General features: G+C 44.4%; 1 protein-coding gene across 4 annotated transcripts in view; it reads right to left on the bottom strand.

Moving 5' to 3' along the window:
- LOC122551805 (5'-AMP-activated protein kinase subunit gamma-1-like) overlaps positions 1–23,145 on the bottom strand; it is a 58,353-nt gene extending 35,208 nt beyond the window's left edge. For 3 of the 4 annotated variants that reach the window (XM_087989349.1, XM_087989348.1, XM_087989350.1), the window contains exons 1-7: positions 22,974–23,042; positions 22,538–22,668; positions 19,696–19,747; positions 11,315–11,421; positions 10,119–10,200; positions 6,604–6,662; positions 2,626–2,671 (exon numbers count right to left, since the gene is read on the bottom strand). In XM_087989349.1, the coding sequence (XP_087845475.1) occupies positions 2,626–2,671; positions 6,604–6,662; positions 10,119–10,200; positions 11,315–11,421; positions 19,696–19,747; positions 22,538–22,603 (412 nt within the window). In that variant the 5' untranslated portion in view covers positions 22,604–22,668; positions 22,974–23,042. Of the gene's footprint in view, positions 1–2,625; positions 2,672–6,603; positions 6,663–10,118; positions 10,201–11,314; positions 11,422–19,695; positions 19,748–22,537; positions 22,669–22,973 lie in introns of all 4 variants that reach the window. The other variant, XM_087989347.1, reaches the window with a different exon arrangement.
- Positions 23,146–23,410: the final 265 nt, after the last annotated feature.

Below are 23,410 nucleotides of genomic sequence, written 5' to 3'. Positions count from 1 at the left end.
CCTTAGAAGAGTATAAAGGAAGTAGGAGTATACTTAAGAAGGAAATCAGGAGGGCATAAAGGGGACATGAGATAGTTTTGGCAAATAGAATTAAGGAGAATCCAAAGACTTTTTCCAAATACGTTAAGGACAAAAGGGTAACTAGGGAGAGAATAGGGCCCCTCAAAGATCAGCAAGGCAGCCTTTGTGTGCAGCTGCTGAAAATGGGGGAGATACGAAATTTTGCATCAGTATTTACTGTGGAAAAAGATATGGAAGATATAGACTGTTGGGAAATAGATGGTGACATCTTGCAGAATGTCGAGATGACAGAGGAGGAAGTGCTGGATGTCTTGAAACGGGTAAAGGTGGATAAACCCCCAGGTCCTGATCAGGTGTACCCTAGAACTCTGTGGGAAGCTAGAGAAGTGATTGCTGGGCCTCTTGCTGAGATATTTGTATCATCGATAGTCACAGGTGAGGTGCCAGAAGACTGGAGGTTGGCTAACGTGGTGCCACTGTTTAAGAAGGGTGGTAAGGACAAGCCAGGGAACTATAGAGCAGTGAGCCTGATGTCAAGGCTAGTTGTGGGCAAGTTGTTGGAGTGAATCCTGAGGGACAGGATGTACATGTATTTGGAAAGGCAAGGACTGATTAAGGATAGTCAACATGGCTTTATGTGTGGAAAATCATGTCTCACAAACTTGATTGAGTTTTTTGAGGAAGTAACAAAGAGGATTGATGAGGGCAGAGCGGTAGATGTGATCTGTATGGACTTCAGTAAGGCATTCGACAAGGTTCCCATGGGAGACTGATTAGCAAGGTTAGATCTCATGGAAAACAGGGACAACTAGCCATTTGGATACAGAACTGGCTCCAAGGTAGAAGACAGAGGGTGGTGGTGGATGGTTGTTCTTCAGACTGGAGGCCTGTGACCAGTGGAGTGCCACAAGGATCGGTGTTGGGTCCTCTACTTTTTGTCATTTACATAAATGATTTGGATGCGAGCAAAAGAGGTACAGTTAGTAAGTTTGCAGATGACACCAAAATTGGAGGTGTAGTGGAAATTGAAGAGGGTTACCTCAGAGTACAACAGGATCTGGACCAAATGGGCCAATGGGCCGAGAAGTGGCAGATGGAGTTTAATACAGATTAATGTGAGGTGCTGCATTTTTGGAAAGCAAATCTTAGCAGGACCTATACACTCCTAGGGAGTATTGCTGAACAAAGAGACCTTAGAGTGCAGGTTCATAGCTCCTTGAAAGTGAAGTCACAGGTAGATAGGATAGTGAAGAAGACAATTGGTATGCTTTCCTTTACTGGTCAGTGTATTGAGTACAGGAATTGGGAGGTCATGTTGCGGCTGTACAGGATATTGGTTAGGCCACTGTTGGAATATTGTGTGCAATTCTGGTCTCCTTCCTATCGGAAAGATGTTGTGAAACTTGAAAGGGTTCAGAAAAGATTTACAAGGATGTTGCCAGGATTGGAGGATTTAAGCTATAAGGAGAGGCTGAACAGGTTGGGCTGTTTTCCCTGGAGCATCGGAGGCTGAGGGGTGACCTTATAGAGGTTTACAAAATTATGAGGGGCATTGGTAGGGTAAATAGGCAAAGTCTTTTCCCACGGGTCGGAGAGTCCAGAACTAGAGGGCATAGCTTTAGGGTGAGAGGGGAAAGATATAAAAGAGACCCAAGAGGCAACTTTTTCACACAGAGGATGTTACGTGTATGGAATGAGCTGCCAGAGGAAGTGGCGGAGTCTGATACAATTGCAACATTTAAGAGGCATTTGGATGGGTATATGAATAGGAAGGGTTTGGAGGGATTTGGGCCGGGTGCTGGCAGGTGGGACTAGATTGGGTTGGGATATCTGATCAACATGGACGGTTGAACCAAAGGGTCTGTTTCCATGCTGTGCATCTCTATGACTCGATGACTCTAAATGCATTGCCAGGAATGTAAGAAACTACAGAAGTTTGTGTGCACAGCCCAGACCATCACATAAGCCAAACTCCCATCCACGGACTCCATTTACACAGCCCAACGCCACAGAAAGGCTGCCAATATCATCAAAGAGCCATCGCACCCCGATAATGCTCTCCTACAACCTCCTCCATCAGGCAGAAGGTATGGAAGCTTGAACACACTCACCAGGAAGTTCAGGAACAGCATCTTCCCGACCATTATTAGACAGATGAATGGACTCTCTAGCCTTAAATAATACTGATCTTTTTCACATTGATCTTGCCCAGCACATTCCCTGTGTGATGTAACCATGCATGCCTCTGTCTAAGTTTTTTTTCACCTTATGATCTATGTGTTCTTGCTTACTATAATCTTGCCTGTACTGCTCGTAAACAAAGTCTTTCACTGTACTCCGGTACACGTGACAATAAATAAATCAAATCAAATCAAAATCAAATCTCTCTCAGAAGCACACACTCTCACATTCAGACACTCACTCAGACACACAGTTGCAAAACACATACACATTCATTGAACACACACCGATGAGTATTCACATTCAATCACACACTCTCGCGTTTGGATATGAGCATGCACACATGCGCACAGTCTATCACAGACATGCAGAAAAAGACACACACAGACACACGCGCACACACACACACACACGCCAACTCACCTCTCCAAGTCTCAATCCTATGTTTCTCCAGTTCATAAATCTGCACCTGAAAGACGAAATTTGAAATCAAATGCTAAAAATGATCAGTGCAAATAATTAACGAATCTTTAAACCATAGGTCCACAGGTGAACAGCAAATATTCCTCACACCAACTGTGACCCTAAATCTCTCCATGACCTTCACAGTGCCTGGGTTTGAGATCTCTGCACTGTTCCAATTCTGGTCTCTTGATCATCCTCGGTTTTAATCACTCTGCCATTGATGCCTGGTGCTATGGACCAGCCAAAACCAGACCAAGAAGCCAGCCTAGACCTTAACTTCCCTTTATTTTCAAAGGCAAGCGTAAGGCAGTATGTTCTGGATGCAATTTGATTGTTCAAACTACTAGGTTTGAAGAAAAACATACTATTCTTACACAAGTACTTAAAATACAAACGAAAGAAAGAAAAATTGGAATAGCCTAACTCTATTGGAAAACTTTACATAATAATAGATTATCTAACAACCAATCAGCAATTGTTCCAATACAGTAAAATCCCAAACACACATTCAGTAAAATAGATTGTCTCACATGCAATTCTCCAGACCAGGAGGCAAGAGTAACAAGGAAAAACTCTCAGAGAGACAGCGACAAAAAAGTGTTTTGCTGTAGCAGGGAGTGATGTATAGCAGCTTCCAACCCCCATCTGCTACTGAAAGCAAAACTAAAATCCTGGTTCTGTGGGAGCTTGACCCCACCCATTCAATCTGCTTCTATTCTTCCAACTTGGAAAAAAAACAAGTTCTCACAAGCTGTTTACTTTATTGGTTTGGAACAGGCCGCTCAACACCTCTGTTTCAACCCCTCTTCATAAATAAAACAGGACAAAATACACCTCTTAAAGCCATTGTATCATCACAATTGTCGTTGAGCTCTGAAATTCATGTCTTTCCCTCTCTCAGCTTCTCTCTCGACGTGTAAAATGCCCCTTAAAACCTAACACTTGGACTAATCATGAGATCACCTTTGCTTGTTTATGTACTTGCGAAGCACTTCAGTACATTCTACCATGTCAGAAATGCTACATAAATGAAATGTGTTGTTGTTAAATACTGAGCAGAATCTTATAGATTATCATTCCCCATATTTCAGTCTACTTATAGACTTGAAGAACACACATGGTGGCAGCTCCCTACTGACGACTATCGCTATCTGGCCTGGATGAAACTCTGGAAATGCCTGAAATACTTCTTAAATGAAAAGGACTATAATTTACATGGGGCAGGCAAAACAGAGATCGTAAATAGCTATTTTTAAACAATAGTTTCTTGATTAAAATTCCTTAAAAATGGGGACTTTGCCTGATGAACAACAAGAGTGTCACTGATCACATATTGCCAGTTGACCATGAGTTCTGAAAATTCCAGCCAGGTGACAAGAAACTTCTAGAATGTGACCTTCCTGCTTGTATGACCAGTCCCCAGCCAAGCTAACACAAAAGGACTAGGAGATAAGATGTCCTTAGCCAATAGTGACGAAGGATGTTGTAGGTTACAGAGAGACATAGATAAGCTGCAGAGCTGGGCTGAGACGTGGCAAATGGAGTTTAATGCAGACAAGTGTGAGATGATTCACTTTTGTCGGAGTAACTGGAATGCAAAGTACTGGGCTAATGGTAAGATTCTTGGGAGTGTAGATGAGCAGATAGATCTCGGTGTCCAGGTACACAGATCCTTGAAAGTTGCAATCCAGGTTGACAGGGTTGTTAAGAAGGCATACAGTGTTTTAGCTTTTATTAATAGAGGGATCGAGTTCTGGAACCATGAGGTTATGCTGCAGCTGTACAAAACTCTGATGTGGCCGCACTTGTAGTATTGTGTACAGTTCTGGTCACCGCATTATAAGAAGGATGTGGAAGCTTTGGAAAGGGTGCAGAGGAGATTTACTAGGATGTTGCCTGGTATGGAGGGAAGGTCTTACAAGGAAAGGCTGAGGGCCTTGAGGCTGTTTTCGTTAGAGAGAAGAAGGTTGAGAGGTGACTTAATAGAGACTTAAAAGATAATCAGATGGTTAGATAGGGTGGACAGGGAGAGCCTTTTTCCAAGTATGGTGACAGTGAGCACGAGGGGGCATAGCTTTAAATTGAGGGGTGATAGATATCGGACAGATGTCAGATGTAGTTTCTTTACTCAGAGAGTAGTAAGGGTATGGAATGCTTTGCCTGCAACGGTAGTAGATTCACCAACTTTAAGTGCACTTAAGTCGTCATTGGACAAGCATATGGACGTACATGGAATAGTGTAGGTTAGATGGGCTTCAGATTGGTATGACAGGTTGGCGCAACATCGAGGGCTGAAGGGCCTGTACTGCGCTGTAATGTTCTATGTCCTATGTTCAATGGGAATGAAGGAGACTATTGAAACTCATTATGGTTTAATTTGGTCTTAACACAACTGCTACCTGTCTTCATGGTCAATAGGTTGTAGCCAAGGAATTAAAACTCAGCTCATTGAGACAGAGGTAGTGACCAATCTCTTCCAAGCCAATAAACAGCTTGTGAGGCCTTGGGTTTTTTTTCTGAAAGTTGGAACAATAGAAGCAGCCTGAATGGGTGGGATTAAGCTCCCATAGAACCAGGAGTTTAGTTTAGCTTTCAGTAGTTGTTGGGATTTGGAAGCTACTATACATTTCTCCCTTGTACAGAACGGAAACAGGCCATTTGGTCCAACCCATCCATGCCGAGGTGTGTTTATGGAATGTCACAATATAATCCAAAAACCATAATCATGTGACCTGAAACTGCTAGTTTGCTTGAAACCATTTTAGGGCAGAGCTTCTGAGTGAAAGGACAACACTTTAGAACTGAGATGAGGAGGAATTTCTTCAGTTGGTGGGGTGGTGAATCTGTGGAAACGCAGATGGCTATGGGGGAGGCCAAGTATTTAAGACAGAGATAGATAAGGTCTTGATTAGTAAGGGGATCAAGGGTTGTGGGGAGGAGGCAGCAGAAGGGATTGATGTAAATATATCAGCCATGATTGACTATATGGGCGGAACGGCCTATTCTGCTCCTATATCTTATAGTTTTAACTACACAGCTTTGATTTTTGTTTGTCAGGCTGTTGGCAACACCCCAAGAGTGAGCAGCTCAAGGTTCAACTAAACATGCACATATAATCTCAGTATCTGCTAAAAGACTTATTTCTGGAAATAAACCTGCATCTTGCTGTGAAATTAATCAATCTGGAGGCTATCATTATGCTCCTTTCACCAGTCTGAGCTCTTTTAGAGTCATAGAGACGTACAGCACGGAAACAGACCCTTAGGTCCAACCCGTCCATGCCGACCAGATATCCCAACCCAATCTAGTCCCACCTGCCAGCACCCAGCCTATAGGCCTCCAAACCCTTCCTATGAGTGTGTGTGTGTGCACATTATGTGTATGTGTGTGTGAGGGAGTGCGTGTGAGAGTGTGTGCATGTGAGTGTGTGCGTATGTGTATGTGTGTGAATGAGTCTATGTGTGAGAGTGAGTGTGTGTATGCTTGACAGTGTGTGTGTGAGTGAGTGTATGTGTGAGAGTGTATGTGTGTGTATGTGTGAGTTTGTATGATTGAGAGAGTGTGTGTGTGTGCGCGTGTATGTATGTCACTATCTACTGTATTCCCCAACGCAACCCCTGAGCTTTTGAATGGAGTGATAAATCCCTCCTTAACCCTAAACAATTTACTGTCAGTCATTTTTAAATTGGGTTTTACAAACTGGATTTGGAGGATCACATAACTGTGAAAAGGAAATATGAAAAGAAGCATTTTCAAAACCAAAAACAAAAACATAAACTTCTGGGAAAACTGACTCTGCTTTCTCTTCACAGATGCTGCCAGACCTTTCTGCTTTTGTTTCTGAACTCCAGTTTCCGCTGTTTTTGAGTTTATTTGTTATAGACAGGAGAAGAGGATATTAAGCAAAACTCAATTCATCCCGTGGCTTCTGCTTACCATTGGGGAGGTGTAATATCTGTGTAAGATGTTGATGAAGTCAGTAATTGTCAGCATACCTGCAGAAAGCCAAGAGTGGAAATGTTATGCAGAGGGAATTAGCATCAACATAAACAGGACAAGTGACCGAGAAAGCTAGAGAGACTGATTGATAGTAGCTCAACCACCTCCTTTTTACTACCATGGAACACACTGAAATGTCCAATGCCAACCCAGCCAGACCGTTACAAAATCCGCTCAACACACAATTGAAGTTTGCATTATTCAGTGACTCTGTACAGTGATTCTGATCATTGAGAGGACATTAAGGTTCTAACTGAGAGACCTTCAGTTGGTTGTACAGTGCCTCAGTGGTTAGCACTGCTACTTCACATTGCCAGGGACCTGGGTTCAATTCCACCCACAGGTGACGATCTGTATGGAGTTTGCACATTCTCCCCGTGTCTGCATGGGTTTCCTCCGGGTGCTCCGGTTTCCTCCCACAATCTAAATATGTGGAGGTCAAGTGAATTGGCCAGTGGAAAATGCAGGGTTACAGGGATGGGGTAGGGAGGTGAGATGCTCTTTGGAGAGTTGGTATGGATTTAATGGGCTGAATGGCCTCTCCCACACTGTGGGGATTTGATGATTCAGGAGAATGGCAGGAAAACAGGAGGAGAAGGCAACTTGACATGGTGTCAGTGTTACAAATTGACGAAGAATCCTAAACCTGTTGTGCCACTGCACTCTTCAAATGTACTTACTACAATCATCGACTCCCTACAGTGCCGAAAGAGGCCATTCAGCCCACTGCGTTCAAACCAGCCCTTTGAAGAGCATCCCATCAGAAACACTTCTCTACCCTCTAATCCTGCATTTCCCATGGCCATCCCACCTAGCCTACCCATCCCTGTGCACTATGGGCAATTTAGCACATCAATCCACCTCACCTGTATATCTTTGGATTGTGGGAGGAAACAGCAGCACCCAGAGGAAACCCACACAGATACAGGGAGAATGTGCAAGATCCACACAGACAGTCGCCCGAGGGTGGAATTGAACCTGGGTCCCTGGCAATGTGAGGCAGTAGTGCTAACCGTTGAGCCACTGTGCAGTATGGGACAGAAAAAGGATCATCCTTCACTGACAATCACAGTCTAAGGATACGGGGTGGGCCATTTATGATTGAGATGAGGAGAATTGTCTTCATCCAGAGAATGGGGAGCCTGGGGAATTGTCTGCTGCAGAAAGCAGTTGAGGACAAAATGATTTCAAGAAGGAGTTAGATATGATTCTTAGGGCAAACAGGATCAAAGGGAATGGGGAGAAAGTGGGAACAGAGGACTGAGTTGGATGATCATATGGAATTAGAGACAACAAAAACTGCAGATGCTGGAATCCAACATAGATCAGCAGGAGGCTGGAAGAACACAGTGAGCCCGGCAGCATCAGGAGGTGAAGTTGACCTTTCAGGTGTAACCCCTCTTGAATGACAGAGTCATACAGCACAGAAACAGACCCTTTGGTCCAACCCACCCATGCCGACCAATTTTCCCAAACTAAATTAGTCCCACTTACCTGTGTTTGGCCCACATCCCTCTAAACCCTTCCTATAAATGTTCCAATCCAAATGGCTTATAAATGCTGTAACTATACCTGCATCTACCACTTCCTCTGGCAGTTTATTCCACACACGTGCCACTGTCTGTGTGAAAAGGTTGCCCCATAGGTCCCTTTTAGTTCTTCCTCCTCTCACCTTAAAAATATGCCCTCGAGGTTTGAGCTCCACCCTAGTGAAAAAGACTTTTGCTATTCTCCTTATGTATACTCCTCATTGTTTTATAAAGCTCTATAAGGTTACGCCTAAGCCTCCCATGCCCCAGGGAAAGAAGTCCCAATCTTTCTAGCCTCTCCTTATAACTCAAACCCTACTAGGCAACATCTTCAGTGAGCCTCCGGATGAAGCACTGCTGGTGTAACCTGCTTCCTATTTATATGTTTGGGTTTCCTTGGGTTGATGATGTCATTTCCTGTGGTGACATCATTTCCAATAGTGATGTCATTTCCGGTTCTTTTTCTCAGGGGGTGGTAAATGGGATCCAAGTCAATGTGTTTGTTGATGGAGTTCCAGTCAGAATGCTATGTTTCTAGGAATTATCGTGCGTGTCTCTGTTTGGCTTGTCCTAGGATGGATGTGTTGTCCCAGTCAAAGTGATGTCCTTCCTCATCCGCATGAAGATGTTACCTAGTATGGAAATGAACCTTCCAGCTCAGCGAGCAAACCTACATCCAGAACCTCAATGTGAGCTACAAATCTTTTCAAAATGTGCTGACAGAAATATTGCCAGAACTGGAGGGTTTGAGCTACAGGGAGAGGCTGGAGAGGCTATGTCTACTTTCCCTGGAGCATCAGAGGCTGAGGGGTGACCTTATAGAAGTTTATAAAATCATGAAGGGTATGGATAAGGTGATTAGCCAAGGTCTTTTCCCTGGAGTAGGGAAGTAGGGGCATAGGTTTAAGGTGAGAGGGAAAGATTTAAAAGGGACCTAAAGGGTAACGTTTTCACACAGAGGGTGGTGCGTGTATGGAATGAACTTCCAGAGGAAGTGGTGAAGGCTGGTACAATTACAACATTTGAAAAGGCATCTGGATGGGTAGATGAGTAGGGAGGGTTTAGAGGGAGATGAGCCAAGTGCTGGCAAATAGGACTAGATTAATTTAGGATATCTGGTTGGTGCAGATGAGTTGGACAGAAGGGTCTGTTTCTATGCTATACATCTCTATGACTCTATATCCAGCCTGACAATTGAGTGCAGTACTGAGGGAGTGCTGCAATAGTCAACGATGCCATCCTTTCCTTGAGATATTAAACGAGGATCCCTCCTACTTTCTCAGGCAGATGTCAAACATAACATAGCCACTACTTTGAAGAACAACAGAGAAGATCCTCCTGGTGTCCCGATTGTAAAAACCAAAAAACGAATGAGAGAGCATAATTTGGAAGTGATGTGCAGATGAGGCAAGGATGATGTGAGGAAGAAAGCTCTTCCACACCATGAGAACTTCCACTTCCTGGTGGAAGCACTGAAGATGCAGGTTCTATGGTCGCATTCCAGAGGGCATTGGATGTTTTTGTATTTTGGACAGTAATGGTGTGCAGGGAAGTTGGGGAATTGATACTGGGTAATAGAACCGGGTAAGATAATAGAGCTAGTTCAGACATGAGGGGCCAAATGGCCTGCTTCGGCACTGTTATAATTCTGTGGATAGTTCTCCCTAAACAAACTTCACTGAGAAAGATGTGTCTGTGGGATCTTGCTGTGCGTATGTTTGCTGCTGCGTCTCCCACATTGCAACAGTGACTATGTTTTGTGAGCAATGCATCACCCGCTTCGGGGACACTCCGGAGTCACGAGCAGGCGCTATAGGAATGCAAGCCGTGATGTCGATTGCCGGTCAATTCTCACTGACAATTAAATCTCACAAGATGCAGCCCTGTTCCCTTCGTGGTCAGATGGAAGGGTTGAAGACTCACCGACGAAGCACTGTTCCTTGCTGTTCCAGAGCGGGGCTGCCCTAACTCCATTTGCGACCATCGCCAAGAATGCTTTCTTCACCTGTGCAGAAAACAGAAGCAAACCCTCAGCTTTTCTCCCATTCAGGATGGTTTCCCCTCTCTCCCCTCACCCACACCCTTCCACTGCCCCCAAAACCATGTCTCTGCTCATGCCAAGGATTGCCTGTTTATCACTCAGTACAAACACCTCTGAGGCAGGTAAGACTGGAATTTGGTTGCTGTGGCTCAGAGGTGGGGACATGGAAACAGATCCTTCCACTGCCTGGTGGAAGCATTGTAGATGCAGGTTCCATGGTCACATTGCAAAGGGCATTGGATGTTTTTGTATTTTCGATAGTAATTGTGGGCAGGGATGTTGGGGAATTGGCACTGGGTAACAGAACGGCGAGATAATATATCACGGAAACAGCTCTTCGGCCCAACTCATCCATCCAACCAGGTTTCCCAAACTGAGCAAGTCCCACTTGCCTGCATTTGGCCCTTATCCCTCCATTTGCCATTGACGTATCTGACCAAATGTCTGTTAAATATTGTACCAGCATCTACCACTTCCTCTGGCAGTTTATTCCACATTTGAACAACCCTCTGTGTAAAAATATTGCCCCTGAGGTTCCTTTTAAATCTTTCTCCTCTCACCTTAAACCTAGTTTTGGACTCTCCCACCCTAGGGAAGAGACTTTGTCTATTTACCATATCCATGCCCCTCATAATTTTATAAACCTCCATAAGGTCACCCCTCAGCTTCCAATGCTCCAGGGAAAACAGCCCCAGCCTATCCAGCCTGTTCCCATAAGTCAAATCTTCCAATCTCGGTAATATCCTTGTAAATTTTTTCCGCACCCATTCCAATTTAATGATATCCTTCTTATTGAAGGGAGATCAGAATTGTAAGCAGTATTCTAAAAGTGGCTTCACCAATGTCTTGTACCAATGACATCCCACCTCCTATATTCAATGCTCTGTCAATGAAGGCAATATGCCAAATGCCTTCTTCACCACCCTCTACTTGCGACTCCACTGACTACACTGTGCCATAAGGGTAATTAGGGATTGGCAAGAAATGCTGGTCTTTCCAGTAAACCCCTGTCCTATAACAGAATGAAGGAAGAGGGGAATTCCCTCCCTCGCACACACTGCCTCACCTCTTCTCTCACCTGCAAAGTTGTATCAAACACGACGAGCTTGGAACTGGTTGGTATTGCATCGTAGCACTGATGGGCTTTCATAAAATTCATATAGATGTTAGCATCAGGCTCCAGTCCTGTAGAGGAAGAAATAGTGTCACATAAGATCATAAGAACTAGGAGCAGGAGTAGGCTGGCTCCTCAAGTCTGCTCCGCCACTCAATAAGATCATGGCAGATCTTTTCATGGACTCAGCTCCACTTACCTACCTACTCACCGTAACCCTTAATTCCTTTACCGTTCAAAAATCTATCCATCTTTGCCTTAAAAGCATTTAGCTTCACTGCTTCACTGGGTAGGGAATTCCACAGATTCACAACCCTTTAGGTGAAAAAGTTCCTCCTGAACTCAGTCCTAAATCAGCTTCCCCTTATTTTGAGGATATGCCCCCTAGTTCTAGTCTCACCTGTCAGTGGAAACACCCTCCTATCTTATCTATTCCTTTTATAATTTTATATGTGTCTATAAGATCCCCCCCCCCCCCTCATTCTTCTGAATTCCAATGAGTATAATCTCAATCTACTCAGTCTCTCCTCATAAGCCAACCCGCTCAACTTCGGAATCAATCTAGTGAACCTCCTCTGCACCCCCTCCAGTGGCAGTACATCCTTTCTCAGGTAAGGAGACCAAAACTCTACATTGTATTCTAGGTGTGGCTTCACCAGCGCCCTATACACCCTGTATACCATGTGCAGCATAAGCTCCCTATTTTTGTTTAGCTCCCTTCAGTGTTAATGCTGAATATCACATCACCCCACCCATCATGCCCTATCTTTGTGCCAATTGCAACTTTCCACGTCTCTCCCGGGGTCTCAGAGAGCTAAAGGTTAAATCGGCTGCAGATGATATGGGCTCAGCTCAGGCCAAGTAGTCAATGTTGGTTATTAGAGGAAGTAAATGGGCAACAGCGATATCCCATGAACGGTGTTGGATAACCTAAAGGAGAGTTTGAGGGAGTTCCTGGGACTGTGGGTCAGGCGATGGGACTGACCTTGGTGCTTGACATTATATCATCCCTGACTGGGGGCAAGAGATGGTAGGGATCTTCACAGAGGATTAGCTTCATGAAGATATCTGGATGCCCATGATCCTCTGGGAGGGCAGTGAAGCAAATTTGTTGAGTAAAGGGTTTCCCTAATTGGTGCTGGGGTTTTCTTTGGAGGGGATCAGATGATTTGTGTCAAGTTAAAGGAGATAGCAAAGAGGAAGAAGGAACAAATGACCAAAACTTCAACTTAAATCAGCATGGCGAGGGGAGGTTGGATTGGTGAACTGCTTTTTCCTATCATCGTCTATTCTGATAATTCTGTGACAAGTAACTCAGCTCCTGACTCCCCAGAACATGCCCACCACGTGCTCCTATGGAAGAGATTGTTGTGCATGACCAACCCATAGGGCACTGACTGACCGCGCTCTCTCATTCACTTGCACTGAATCATAGAATCTTTACAGTGTGGAAACAGGCCATTTGGCCCATCCAGTCCACACTGACCTCTGAAGAGCATCCCACCCAGACCCAATCCCAGTTTTTCCCACGGCCAATCCACCTAACCTACACATTCCTGAACATTATGAGCAATTTAGCATGGCCAATCCACCTAACCTACACATTCATGGACACTATGGGCACTTTAGCATGGCCAAATCACCTAAGCTGCACATCTTTGGACAGACATCTTTGATTTCAAGTATTTTTAATTAGTAACTTCTCTCCTTTCTCAATTTCTTGAATAGGCTTTGTTTTATTCATTTACGAAATGGGGCATTGCTGGCTAGGCCAGCATTTATTGCCCATCCCTAATCGCCCAGAGGCAGTTAGAGTCAACCACATTGTTGTGGGTCTGGAGTCACTGGGTAGGGATGGCAGATTGTCTTCCCGAAAGGATGTTAGTGAAGCAGATGGGTTTTTCCAACAATTGACAATAATTTCATGGTCATCATTAGACTCTTCATTCCAGATTTTTTTTAACCGAATTCCAATTCTAAATTCCACCATCTGCTGTGGTGAGATTTGAACCCAGTTTCATGGACATTAAAAACTGAAAGATTTCCAGATACTGGAAATCAGAAATGAAAACACAAATTGCTGGAAAAGCTCAGCAGGACAGGTAGCATGACGCATTGCTCAGAACTCCCTACCCCTCAATTCTGAGGAAGGGTCACTGAATCCAAAATGTTAACTCCTGGGACATTACCTGGGTCTCTGGATTAACAGACCAGTGGATAATAGCACAAAGCCATCACCTTCCCTGAACGTGTGTGTGCGTGTGTACATATGCGCATGTGTGTGTGTTCATGTGTGTGTGTGTGTGTGAGAGATTGTGTGCATGTGCGTGTGTATAAGAGAGAGAGATTATGTGTATATGTGTGTGTGTGCGCACGCGCATGTTCATGTGTGTGTGAGAGATTGTGTGTGTGTAACAGAGCTTGTTTGTGTGTGCACGTGTGTATGTTTATGTTTGTGTGAGAGAGTGTGTGATGTCTGTGTGATGTGTGTGAGATGTGTGAGTGAATGTGGGTGAGTGTGTGTGAGGAGTGTGTGTATGAGTCAGTGAGTGAGTGAATGTAAGTGAGTGAGAGTGCGTAAGAGAGAGTGAGTGTGAATGTTAGTGTCTGTAAATTGGAGAGGGTTCAGAAAAGATTCACCAAAATGTTGCCAGAACTGGAAGGTTTGAACTATAGGGAGAGGCTGAATAGGCTGGGGCTGTTTTCCCTAGAATATAGGAGGTTGACGGGTGACTTTATAGAGACTTATAAAGTCATGAGGAGCATGGATAGGGTAAGTAGCAATGGTCTTTTCCCAAGGGTTGGGGAGCTCAAAACTAGGGGAGGGGACATGTTTTTACAAAGAGAAGGGAAAGATTTAAAAGGGATCTGAGGGTTAACTTTTTCGTGCAAAGGGTGTTTTTTCTTTGTAGGATGAACTGCCAGAAAAAGTAGTTGTTGCAGGTTTATTTGTACATTTAAAAGACATTTGGACAGGTACATGAACAGGAAAGGTTAGAGGGATATGACTAGTTTAGTTTGGGAAACTTGGTTGGTATGGATAAGCCAGACCGAAGGGACTATTTCCGTGCTGTATGCCAGCATAACTCTATTCCCTATCATCACACCCCATAGGGTTTTCAATGCAGAAATGGTTCAGTGGTTAGCACTGCTGCCTCACAGCACCAGGGACCTGGGTTGATTCCAGCCTCGGGTGACTGTCTGTGTGGAGTTTGCACGTCCTCCCCGTGTCTGTGTGGGTTTCCTCCGGGTGCTCCGGTTTTCTCCCACAATCCAAAGATGTGCAGGTCAGGTGAATTGGCCACGCTAAATTGCCCATTGTATTAGGTGCGTTAGTTGTGGGTAAATATATGTTAGGGGAATGGGTCTGGGTGGGTTACTCTTCGGAGGGTCAGTGTGGATTTGAAGTTTCCATACTGTAGGGATTCTAATTGAATCTAAAACAAAACCTTTTGTTTTCACCCTGAAAAGCTTTCTGTGGGTCATTTTAAATAACCTGACTGTGAAGGAACACACTACTGTCTGATTTTCAGAGCAAAAGGGAAATAGGAAAAACAACATTTTAAAAAAAACAGCCCATGTTAGAGACAAGAGAGGAGGACACTGCAGTAATATTCTCTCTTTACCTTGTACCTTGTCAACAGGACAAAGCAATCCGTTAGATTGTCACGTCATCCACTTTCAAAATTCATTCCCTCCAGCACTGACACACAGTGTAGCAGGGTATACCATTATGGGGAAAAGGTGAGATGCTGTCACTGGACCATGATCCAGTAATCCCAGGCTAATGTTCTGGGAGCAAACCTTCACATCCCACCAATACAGCTGGTGGAATTTAAAGTCAGTTCAGAAATCTTGCTTCAGTAAGAGGGTCCATTAAGTTATTGTCAATTTTTATATAAACCCAAATGCTTCACTAATGCCACGTGAGAGAAGGACATCTTCCATCATTACACTATTGGCCTACGCACCCACAGCAATATGACTCCAGACACACAGCTATGGAGATGATTCTTAATGAACATCTGAAGTGACCGAGACAGTCATTCAGAATAAAGAAAATTCTACAGAAGGCACTGCAATACCTTAGACTTGACAAGTACAGGGGAACACTACCACCTTTCAGTTTCCCTCCAAGCCACTCACCATCCTGATTTGGAAATATATCACCATTCCTTCAGCGTCACAGGCTCAAAATCATGGAATTCCCTCCCTAATGGCTTTGTGAGTCAAATTTTGAAATGATTCCACAGGAGACCAGTACCCCATCACCAAGTCACCCTTTATTTACACGTGGGGAGTCCTTGACACTGATCGAGCTCCCTCAGGGCCAGCTCTCAGAGTGAACGGAATGTCTGACACTGCAGTTCTTATCTGTCAGCCAGGGCTCCCCAACTGGAACAGATTGACAGCTCCAATCAGGGAACTCATACTCTATGAGGTCCACCTGGCTGACCTCATTACAATCACTACAGACTGCAGCGGTACAAGGAGGCACACAATACCACCTTCTCAAGGGGCAACTAGGGACAGGCAATAAATACTGGCACAACTTGTGACATAAACAGCATGTAAAATTTTTTTAAAATTTACATACCAACATATAAATATAATATATAAACAGCTACAAATTATGGATTTATCATGCCTGTGCTTCGTGATGGCTGGGTCAGAGGTTGGTTAATGTCCATCTCTGTCCTCAATGAATATTTGACAGAATTCAAATACTGGCATCAAAACCAAACATTATTCGAACATAGAACGTAGAGTCATAGAGATGTACAGCACGGAAACAGACCCTTCGGTCCAACCCCCTCCATGCCGACCAGATATCCCAACCCAATCTAGTCCCACCTGCCAGCACCCGGCCCATATCCCTCCAAACCCTTCCTATTCATATACCCTATCAAACGCCTCTTAAATGTTGCAATTGTACCAGACTCCGCCACTTCCTCTAGCAGCTCATTACATACACATACTGTGTGGGAAAAAGTTGCCCCGTAGGTCTCTTTTATATTTTTTCCTTCTCACCCTAAACCTATGCCCTCTAGTTCTGAATTCCCTGACCCCAAGGAAAAGACTTTGCCTATTTACCCTATCCATGCCCCTCATGATTTTGTAAACCTCTATAAGGTCACCCCTCAGCCTTCGATGCTCCAGGGAAAACAGCCCCAGCCTGTTCAGCCTCTCCCTGTCCTCCAACGCTGGCAACATTCTTGTAAATCTTTTCTGAACCCTTTCAAGTTTCACAACATCTTTCCGATAGGAAGGTGACCAGAATTGCATGCAATATTCCAACAGTGGCCGAACCAATGTCGTGTACAGCTGCAACATGACCTCCCAACTCCTGTATTCAATACTCTGACCAATAAAGGAAAGCATACCAAATGCCTTCTTCACTATCCTATCTACCCATGTCTCCATTTTCAAGGAGCTATGAACCTGCACTCCAAGGTCTCTTTGTTCAGCAGCACTCCCTAGGACCTTACCATTAAGTGTATAAGTCCTGCTAAGATTTGCTTTCCCAAAAATGCAGCACCTCGCATTTATCTGAATTAAACTCCATCTGCCACTTCTCAGCCCATTGACCCATCTGGTCAAGATCCTGTTGTAATCTGAGGTAACCCTCTTTGCTGTCCACTACACCTCCAATTTTGGTGTCATCTGCAAAATTACTAACTGTATCTCTTTTGTTCGCATCCAAATCATTTATGTAAATGACAAAAAGTAGTGGACCCAGCACTGATCCTTGTGGCACTCCACTGGTCACAGGCCTCCAGTCTGAAAAACAACCCTCCATCACCACCCTCTGTCTCCTACCTTTGAGCCAGTTCTGTATCCAAATGGCTAGTTCTCCCTGTTTTTCATGAGATCTAACCTTGCTAATCAGTCTCCCATGTGAAACTTTGTCGAACGTCTTACTGAAGTCCATATAGATCACATCTACCACTCTGACCTCATCAATCCTCTTTGTTACTTCCTCAAAAAACTCAATCAAGTTTGTGAGACACTTTCCCACACACAAAGCCATGTTGACTATCCTTAATCAGTCTTTGCCTTTCCAAATACATGTGCATCCTGTCCCTCAGGATTCACTCCAACAACCTGCCCACCACCGATGTCAGGCTCACTGGTCTGTAGTTCCCTGGCTTGTCCTTACCACCCTTCTTAAACAGTGGCACCACGTTAGCCAACCTCCAGTCTTCTGGCACCTCACCTGTGACTATCGATGATACAAATATCTCAGCAAGAGGCCCAGCAATCACTTCTCTAGCTTCTCACAGAGTTCAAGGGTACACCTGATCAGGTCCTGGGGATTTATCCACCTTTACCCGTTTCAAGACACCAGCACTTCCTCCTCTGTAATATCCACATTTTGCAAGATGTCACCATCTATTTCCCGACAGTCTATATCTTCCATATCCTTTTCCACAGTAAATACTGATGCAAAATACTCATTTCGTATCTCCCCCATTTTCTGCGGCTCCACACAAAGGCCGCCTTGCCGATCTTTGAGGGTCCCTATTCTCTCCCTAGTTACCCTTTTGTCCTTAATGTATTTGTAAAAACCCTTTGGATTCTCCTTAATTCTATTTGCCAAAGCTATCTCATGTCCCCTTTTTGCCCTTCTGATTTCCCTCTTATGTATACTCCTACTTCCTTTATACTCTTCTAAGGATTCACTCGATCTATCCAGAAAAGTACAGTCCAGAACAGGCCCTTTAGCCCACGATGTTGTGCCGAGGAGTATTCCTAAACTAAAATAAAATAACCTAACCTACGAACCCTTCAATTCACTGCCATCCATGTGTATGTCCAGCAGTCACTTAAGTGTCCCTAATGACTCTGCTTCCACCACCACTGCTGGTAACGCGTTCCATGCATTCACAACTCTCCGCATAAAGAACCTTACCTCTGACGTCTCCTTTATAGCTTCCTCCTGACACCTTAAAACTATGACCCTTCGTGCCAGTCAATCCTGCCCTGGGGAAACGTCTCTGGCTATCGACTCAATCCATGCCTCTCATTATTTTGTACACTTGATCAGGTCACCTCTCTTCCTCCTTCTCTCCAGAGGGAAAAGTCTAAGCTTAGTCAATCTCTCTGCGTAAGACAAGCCCTCCAGTCCAAGCAGCATCCTGGTAAATCTTCTTTGCACCCTCTCCAAAGCCTGCATATCTTTCCTATAGTAGGGCAACCAGAACTGGACACAATATTCCAAGTGTGGTCTCACCAGGGATTTGTAAAGCTGCAGCAAAACCTCGTGGCTCTTAAACTTGATCCCCCTGTTAATGAAAGCCAAAACACCATATGCTTTCTTCACAATCCTATCCACTTGGGTGGCAACTTTGATGGATCTATGCACTTGAACACCAAGATCCCTCTGTTCCTCCACACTGCCAAGAATCCTGTCTGTAATCCTATAATTCAGTATTCGAGTTTGACCTTCCAAAATGCATCACTTTGCATTTATCCAGGTTGAACTCCATCTGCCATTTCTCAGCCCAGCTCTGCATCCTGTCTATGTTGCGCTGCAGCCTGCAGTCGCCCTCTATACTATCGACAACACTTCCAACCTTTGTGTTATCAGCAAATTTACTAACCCACCGCTCAACCTCCTCATCCATGTCATTTATAAAAACTACAAAGAGCAGAGTCCCAAGAACAGAGCCATATGCACCACATCCACTGCTTGATCTTCGTCGACCTGTCTCGTCACTTCCTCAAATAACTCAATAAGATTTGTGAGGCATGACCTGCCCCTCACAAAGCCATGCTGATTGCCTTTAATCATGCTATACTTCTCCAAATAGTGATAAATCCTATCCCTCAGAATTTTTTCCAAAACCTTGCTGACCACAGATGTAAGACTGATTGGTCTGTAATTGCCAGGGATTTCCCTATTACCCTTCTTGAAAAGAGGAACAACATTTGCCTCCCTCCAATCCTCAGGTAAGACTCCTGTGGAGAGTGAAGAGGCAAATATCCTTGCCAGTGGCTTAGCAACCTCCTTTCTCGCTTCCCGGAGCAGCCCAGGATAAATCCGGTCTGGCCCTGGGGACTTATCAATCTTAATGTTTGCCAAAATTTTCAGCACATCAACTTCCTCAATCTTAATCTGTTCAAGCCTGATTCCCCGCTCCTCAAAGTTCTCATTCACAACAAGGTCCATTTCCTTCGTGAAAACTGAAGCAAAAACTCATTTCAAAATCTGTGAGAATATTCAGTTAAATGATGGATCCAAATGGTATTATTAACACTCGGAATGTGAAAGGTGTCTAATTTATAGATATCAAGTCGATTCATAATTGGAGACTGGCCCCTTTAAATAGACTTGTACTCACCAATCTTGTCAGGCAGAAATTTCTCATATAGACTGCCGTCCAGATCTTGAAGCTGAACAACAGAAACAGAGGTGCAGATTATATATATATGTTAAACCAGGCCTGTTCCAACATGTTATGGCACTACCCTGGGCCAGGTGGATCTTAAAAACACTTTAAGAAGCATTCAACAAAACCCAGGTAGCATCATCCATGCACACACTCTCACCCAGTCACACACTCACACGCATTCTCACACACTCTCACCCAGTCACACACTCACACGCATTCTCACACACTCTCACCCAGTCACACAGGCACAGTCATTCTCACACACTCACACCCACTCACACACACATTCACACTCATTCTCACACACTCACACAGTCACACATTCACACTCATTCTCACACACTCTCACCCAGTCACACACTCACACGCATTCTCACACACTCTCACCCAGTCACACAGGCACAGTCATTCTCACACACTCACACCCACTCACACACACATTCACACTCATTCTCACACAGTCACACATTCACACACTCTCACCCAGTCACACACTCACACGCATTCTCACACACTCTCACCCAGTCACACATTCACACCCATTCTCACACACTCACATGCATTCTCACACTCTCACCCAGTCACACACTCACTCATTCTTAGACACTCTCACCCAGTCTCACACACACACTCATTCACACATTCACACTCATTTTCACACACATGCATTCTCACAATCATTCTCACACACACACACTCATTCTCACACACTCATTCTCACACACTCTCACACAGTCATACACTCACCCTCATTCTCACATACTCTCACACAGTCACACACATTCTCACACACTCTCACCGTCACACATTCACACTCATTCTCACACACTCACACAGTCACACATTCACACTCATTCTCACACACTCACAGTCACACACTCACACGCATTCTCACACACTCTCACCCAGTCACACATTCACACTCATTTTCAAACGTTCACACGCATTCTCATACTTATTCTCACACACACACTCATTCTCACACACTCTCACACAATCACACACTCACACTCATTCTCACCCAGTCGCACACTCACAGTCATTCTCACACACTCTCACCCAGTCACACATTTACACTCATTCTCACACACTCTCACCCAGTCACACACTCACTTATTCTCACACACTCTCACCCAGTCACACATTCACACTCATTCTCACACACTCTCACCCAGTCACACATTCACACTCATTCTCACACACTCACCCTCATTCTCACACACTTTCACAGTCACACACTCACACTCATTCTCACACACTGACACAGTCACACACTCATTCTCACACACTCTCACCCAGTCACACACTCACACTCATTCTCACACACTGACACAGTCACACACTCACACATTCTCACACAGTCACACTCACACTCATTCCCACACAGACAGTCACATACTCACACTCATTCTCACACACTTTCACACAGTCACACACTCACACACACATTCTCGCACACTCACTCATTGTCACACACTGACAGTCACACACACATTCTCACACACTCTCACACAGTCACACACACACTCATTCTCACACACTGACACAGTCACACACACACTCATTCTCACACACTTTCACACAGTCACACACACACACACACTCATTCTCACACACTCTCATACAGTCACACACTCACACTCATTCTCACACACTGACACAGTCACACACTCTTACCCAGTCACACCCTCATTCTTACACACTCTCACACAGTCACACACTCACACTCATTCTCACACACTGACACAGTCACACACTCACACATTCTCAAACACTCTCACCCAGTCACACACTCACATTCATTCTCACACACTGACACAGTCACACACACACTCATTCTCACACAGTCACACACTCACACTCATTCTCACACACTGACACAGTCACACACTCACATTCAATCTCACACACTCTAAGAGGCACACACTCACATTGTACTCACATTCTCGCTCTCACATACTCACATATCTCACACACATACAGGGTCAAACGCACACAGTCTCTCACACATTCACACAAGCATTCAATTAGACAAATAGCCTAATTCTGCTCCTATATCTTATTATTGTACATCATACTTAGACAATGACACACACATTCCTACAGTGACAAGCATTCTCATGTAGACACATAGCGCACATACATGCAACACACTCTCATAGCCACACACTCTCATACACAGGCACTCATTCATACACAACTCGCACACAGTCACATGCACGCTCATTCACACACAGACACACACAGTCAAACCCACACATGCACACAAGTCACACAAGCATTCCATAGAAGATAAAATAAACTATGAATGAGCAATGTCTGGGGTTAGACAGAGAGAGAAAATGACTTATCAAGAGGTGTGCAACAAAGAAGGACAATTGAGAAAAACATGTGAATAAAGGAAAGGAAAGTGGGCCCGTGATGGGCTGAAGGGCCTCCTGCGTGCTGTATGATTCTGACTGTACAAGAGCAAGTGCAGAAGTACAGAATGACGTACAGAGAGAAGCACAGGGAAAGCTAGTGGTGTGAGACAGGCTCGACAGACGCTACTGTCAAAAGATCTGTGTCAGCAAGAAAAATAGGAAAGGTAAAACTGCACTCACAATAAAATGTCTTCTTCCCTATTTGGAGATAAGGAAGAATGAAGGCTGCATATGTACACCAATGTGGTATGGAGGGAGAGGAAGTGTCATGGAACATTTCTGAGCTATAGGAAATGTGTGGAGAAGCAGATGAACAATTTGCATTTGAGATCCCCAGAGTAACGTGCAGGCTGCATTGCTCCCTTTACCTCTGACTGTTTTGTCATGTCCATCAGCCCATTTACATTTTTCTGCCCTCTCGTCATGAAAATCATTGGCTTTGAAACAAGCTCTCAGATTTGATCTGCACCTTGGGAAAAATGTCCAACTACAGGGGAAGCTGAAAGAGAGAGAGAGAGAGAGAAAAAAAAAGAAATGGAGAGTTGAATTGTGTTGGATATGCAGTGAGGTAAAGGATAATGAGAAAGATAGATAGAGAGAGAGAGAAGAGAGAGAGAGAGAGAGAGAAAGAAGGTGACAGGTGCAAATCAGATAAGGAGTCTGTACGAGGGAGACAGAGAGGCAGAAAGAAACCAAGCTGGGGAAGGAACAGAAAGTACTGCACAGATAGTTAAAGACAGTACCAAGGAGGGCACAAAGACAAGACACTGCCAGCACTGACCCCTCATTGTATAATACTGGTACCTGTTCTACTGGTTCCTCACTAGTTTCTTGCATTCTGTCCCTGGCTTGCTTGATAGTGTGAGAGTTTAAACTTCATGTACTACCAGACTTTCATTCCTGATCTGGAATGCAAACAGCTTGCTTCATGGCCTAATTTTGTCGCACTTGCTTGGCAGACTTGTTTGAGAGCTCTCCTTACTGGGACAGAGCAGCCTGCAGCTCGATATACACATACCAGAGCTCCCCTGTGTACTCAGCCGGGAACAACTCAATCACTGATGACTCGAGCTCAAGTCACAGACCACGGGGAACTGTTTAGGATTACAGGGTGTCCCAATAATTGAGAAGTTCAGATGGATACCTGGGAGTAATTTGCAGTCTCGAATATCTAATTGCCCAGTTAAAATAGCTTGATTGTCAAATAATGATTTGATTACATTATGAGACATACCGAGATA

Source organism: Chiloscyllium plagiosum, unplaced genomic scaffold (genome assembly GCF_037043375.1).
Source record: "Chiloscyllium plagiosum isolate Xiang-an unplaced genomic scaffold, Cpla_swu_hap1 HiC_scaffold_7, whole genome shotgun sequence".
In the NCBI taxonomy this organism is placed as follows: Eukaryota; Metazoa; Chordata; class Chondrichthyes; order Orectolobiformes; family Hemiscylliidae; genus Chiloscyllium; species Chiloscyllium plagiosum.
Note: the sequence above shows the minus strand (reverse complement) of the source record. Positions and strands in the feature narration are given on the sequence as shown.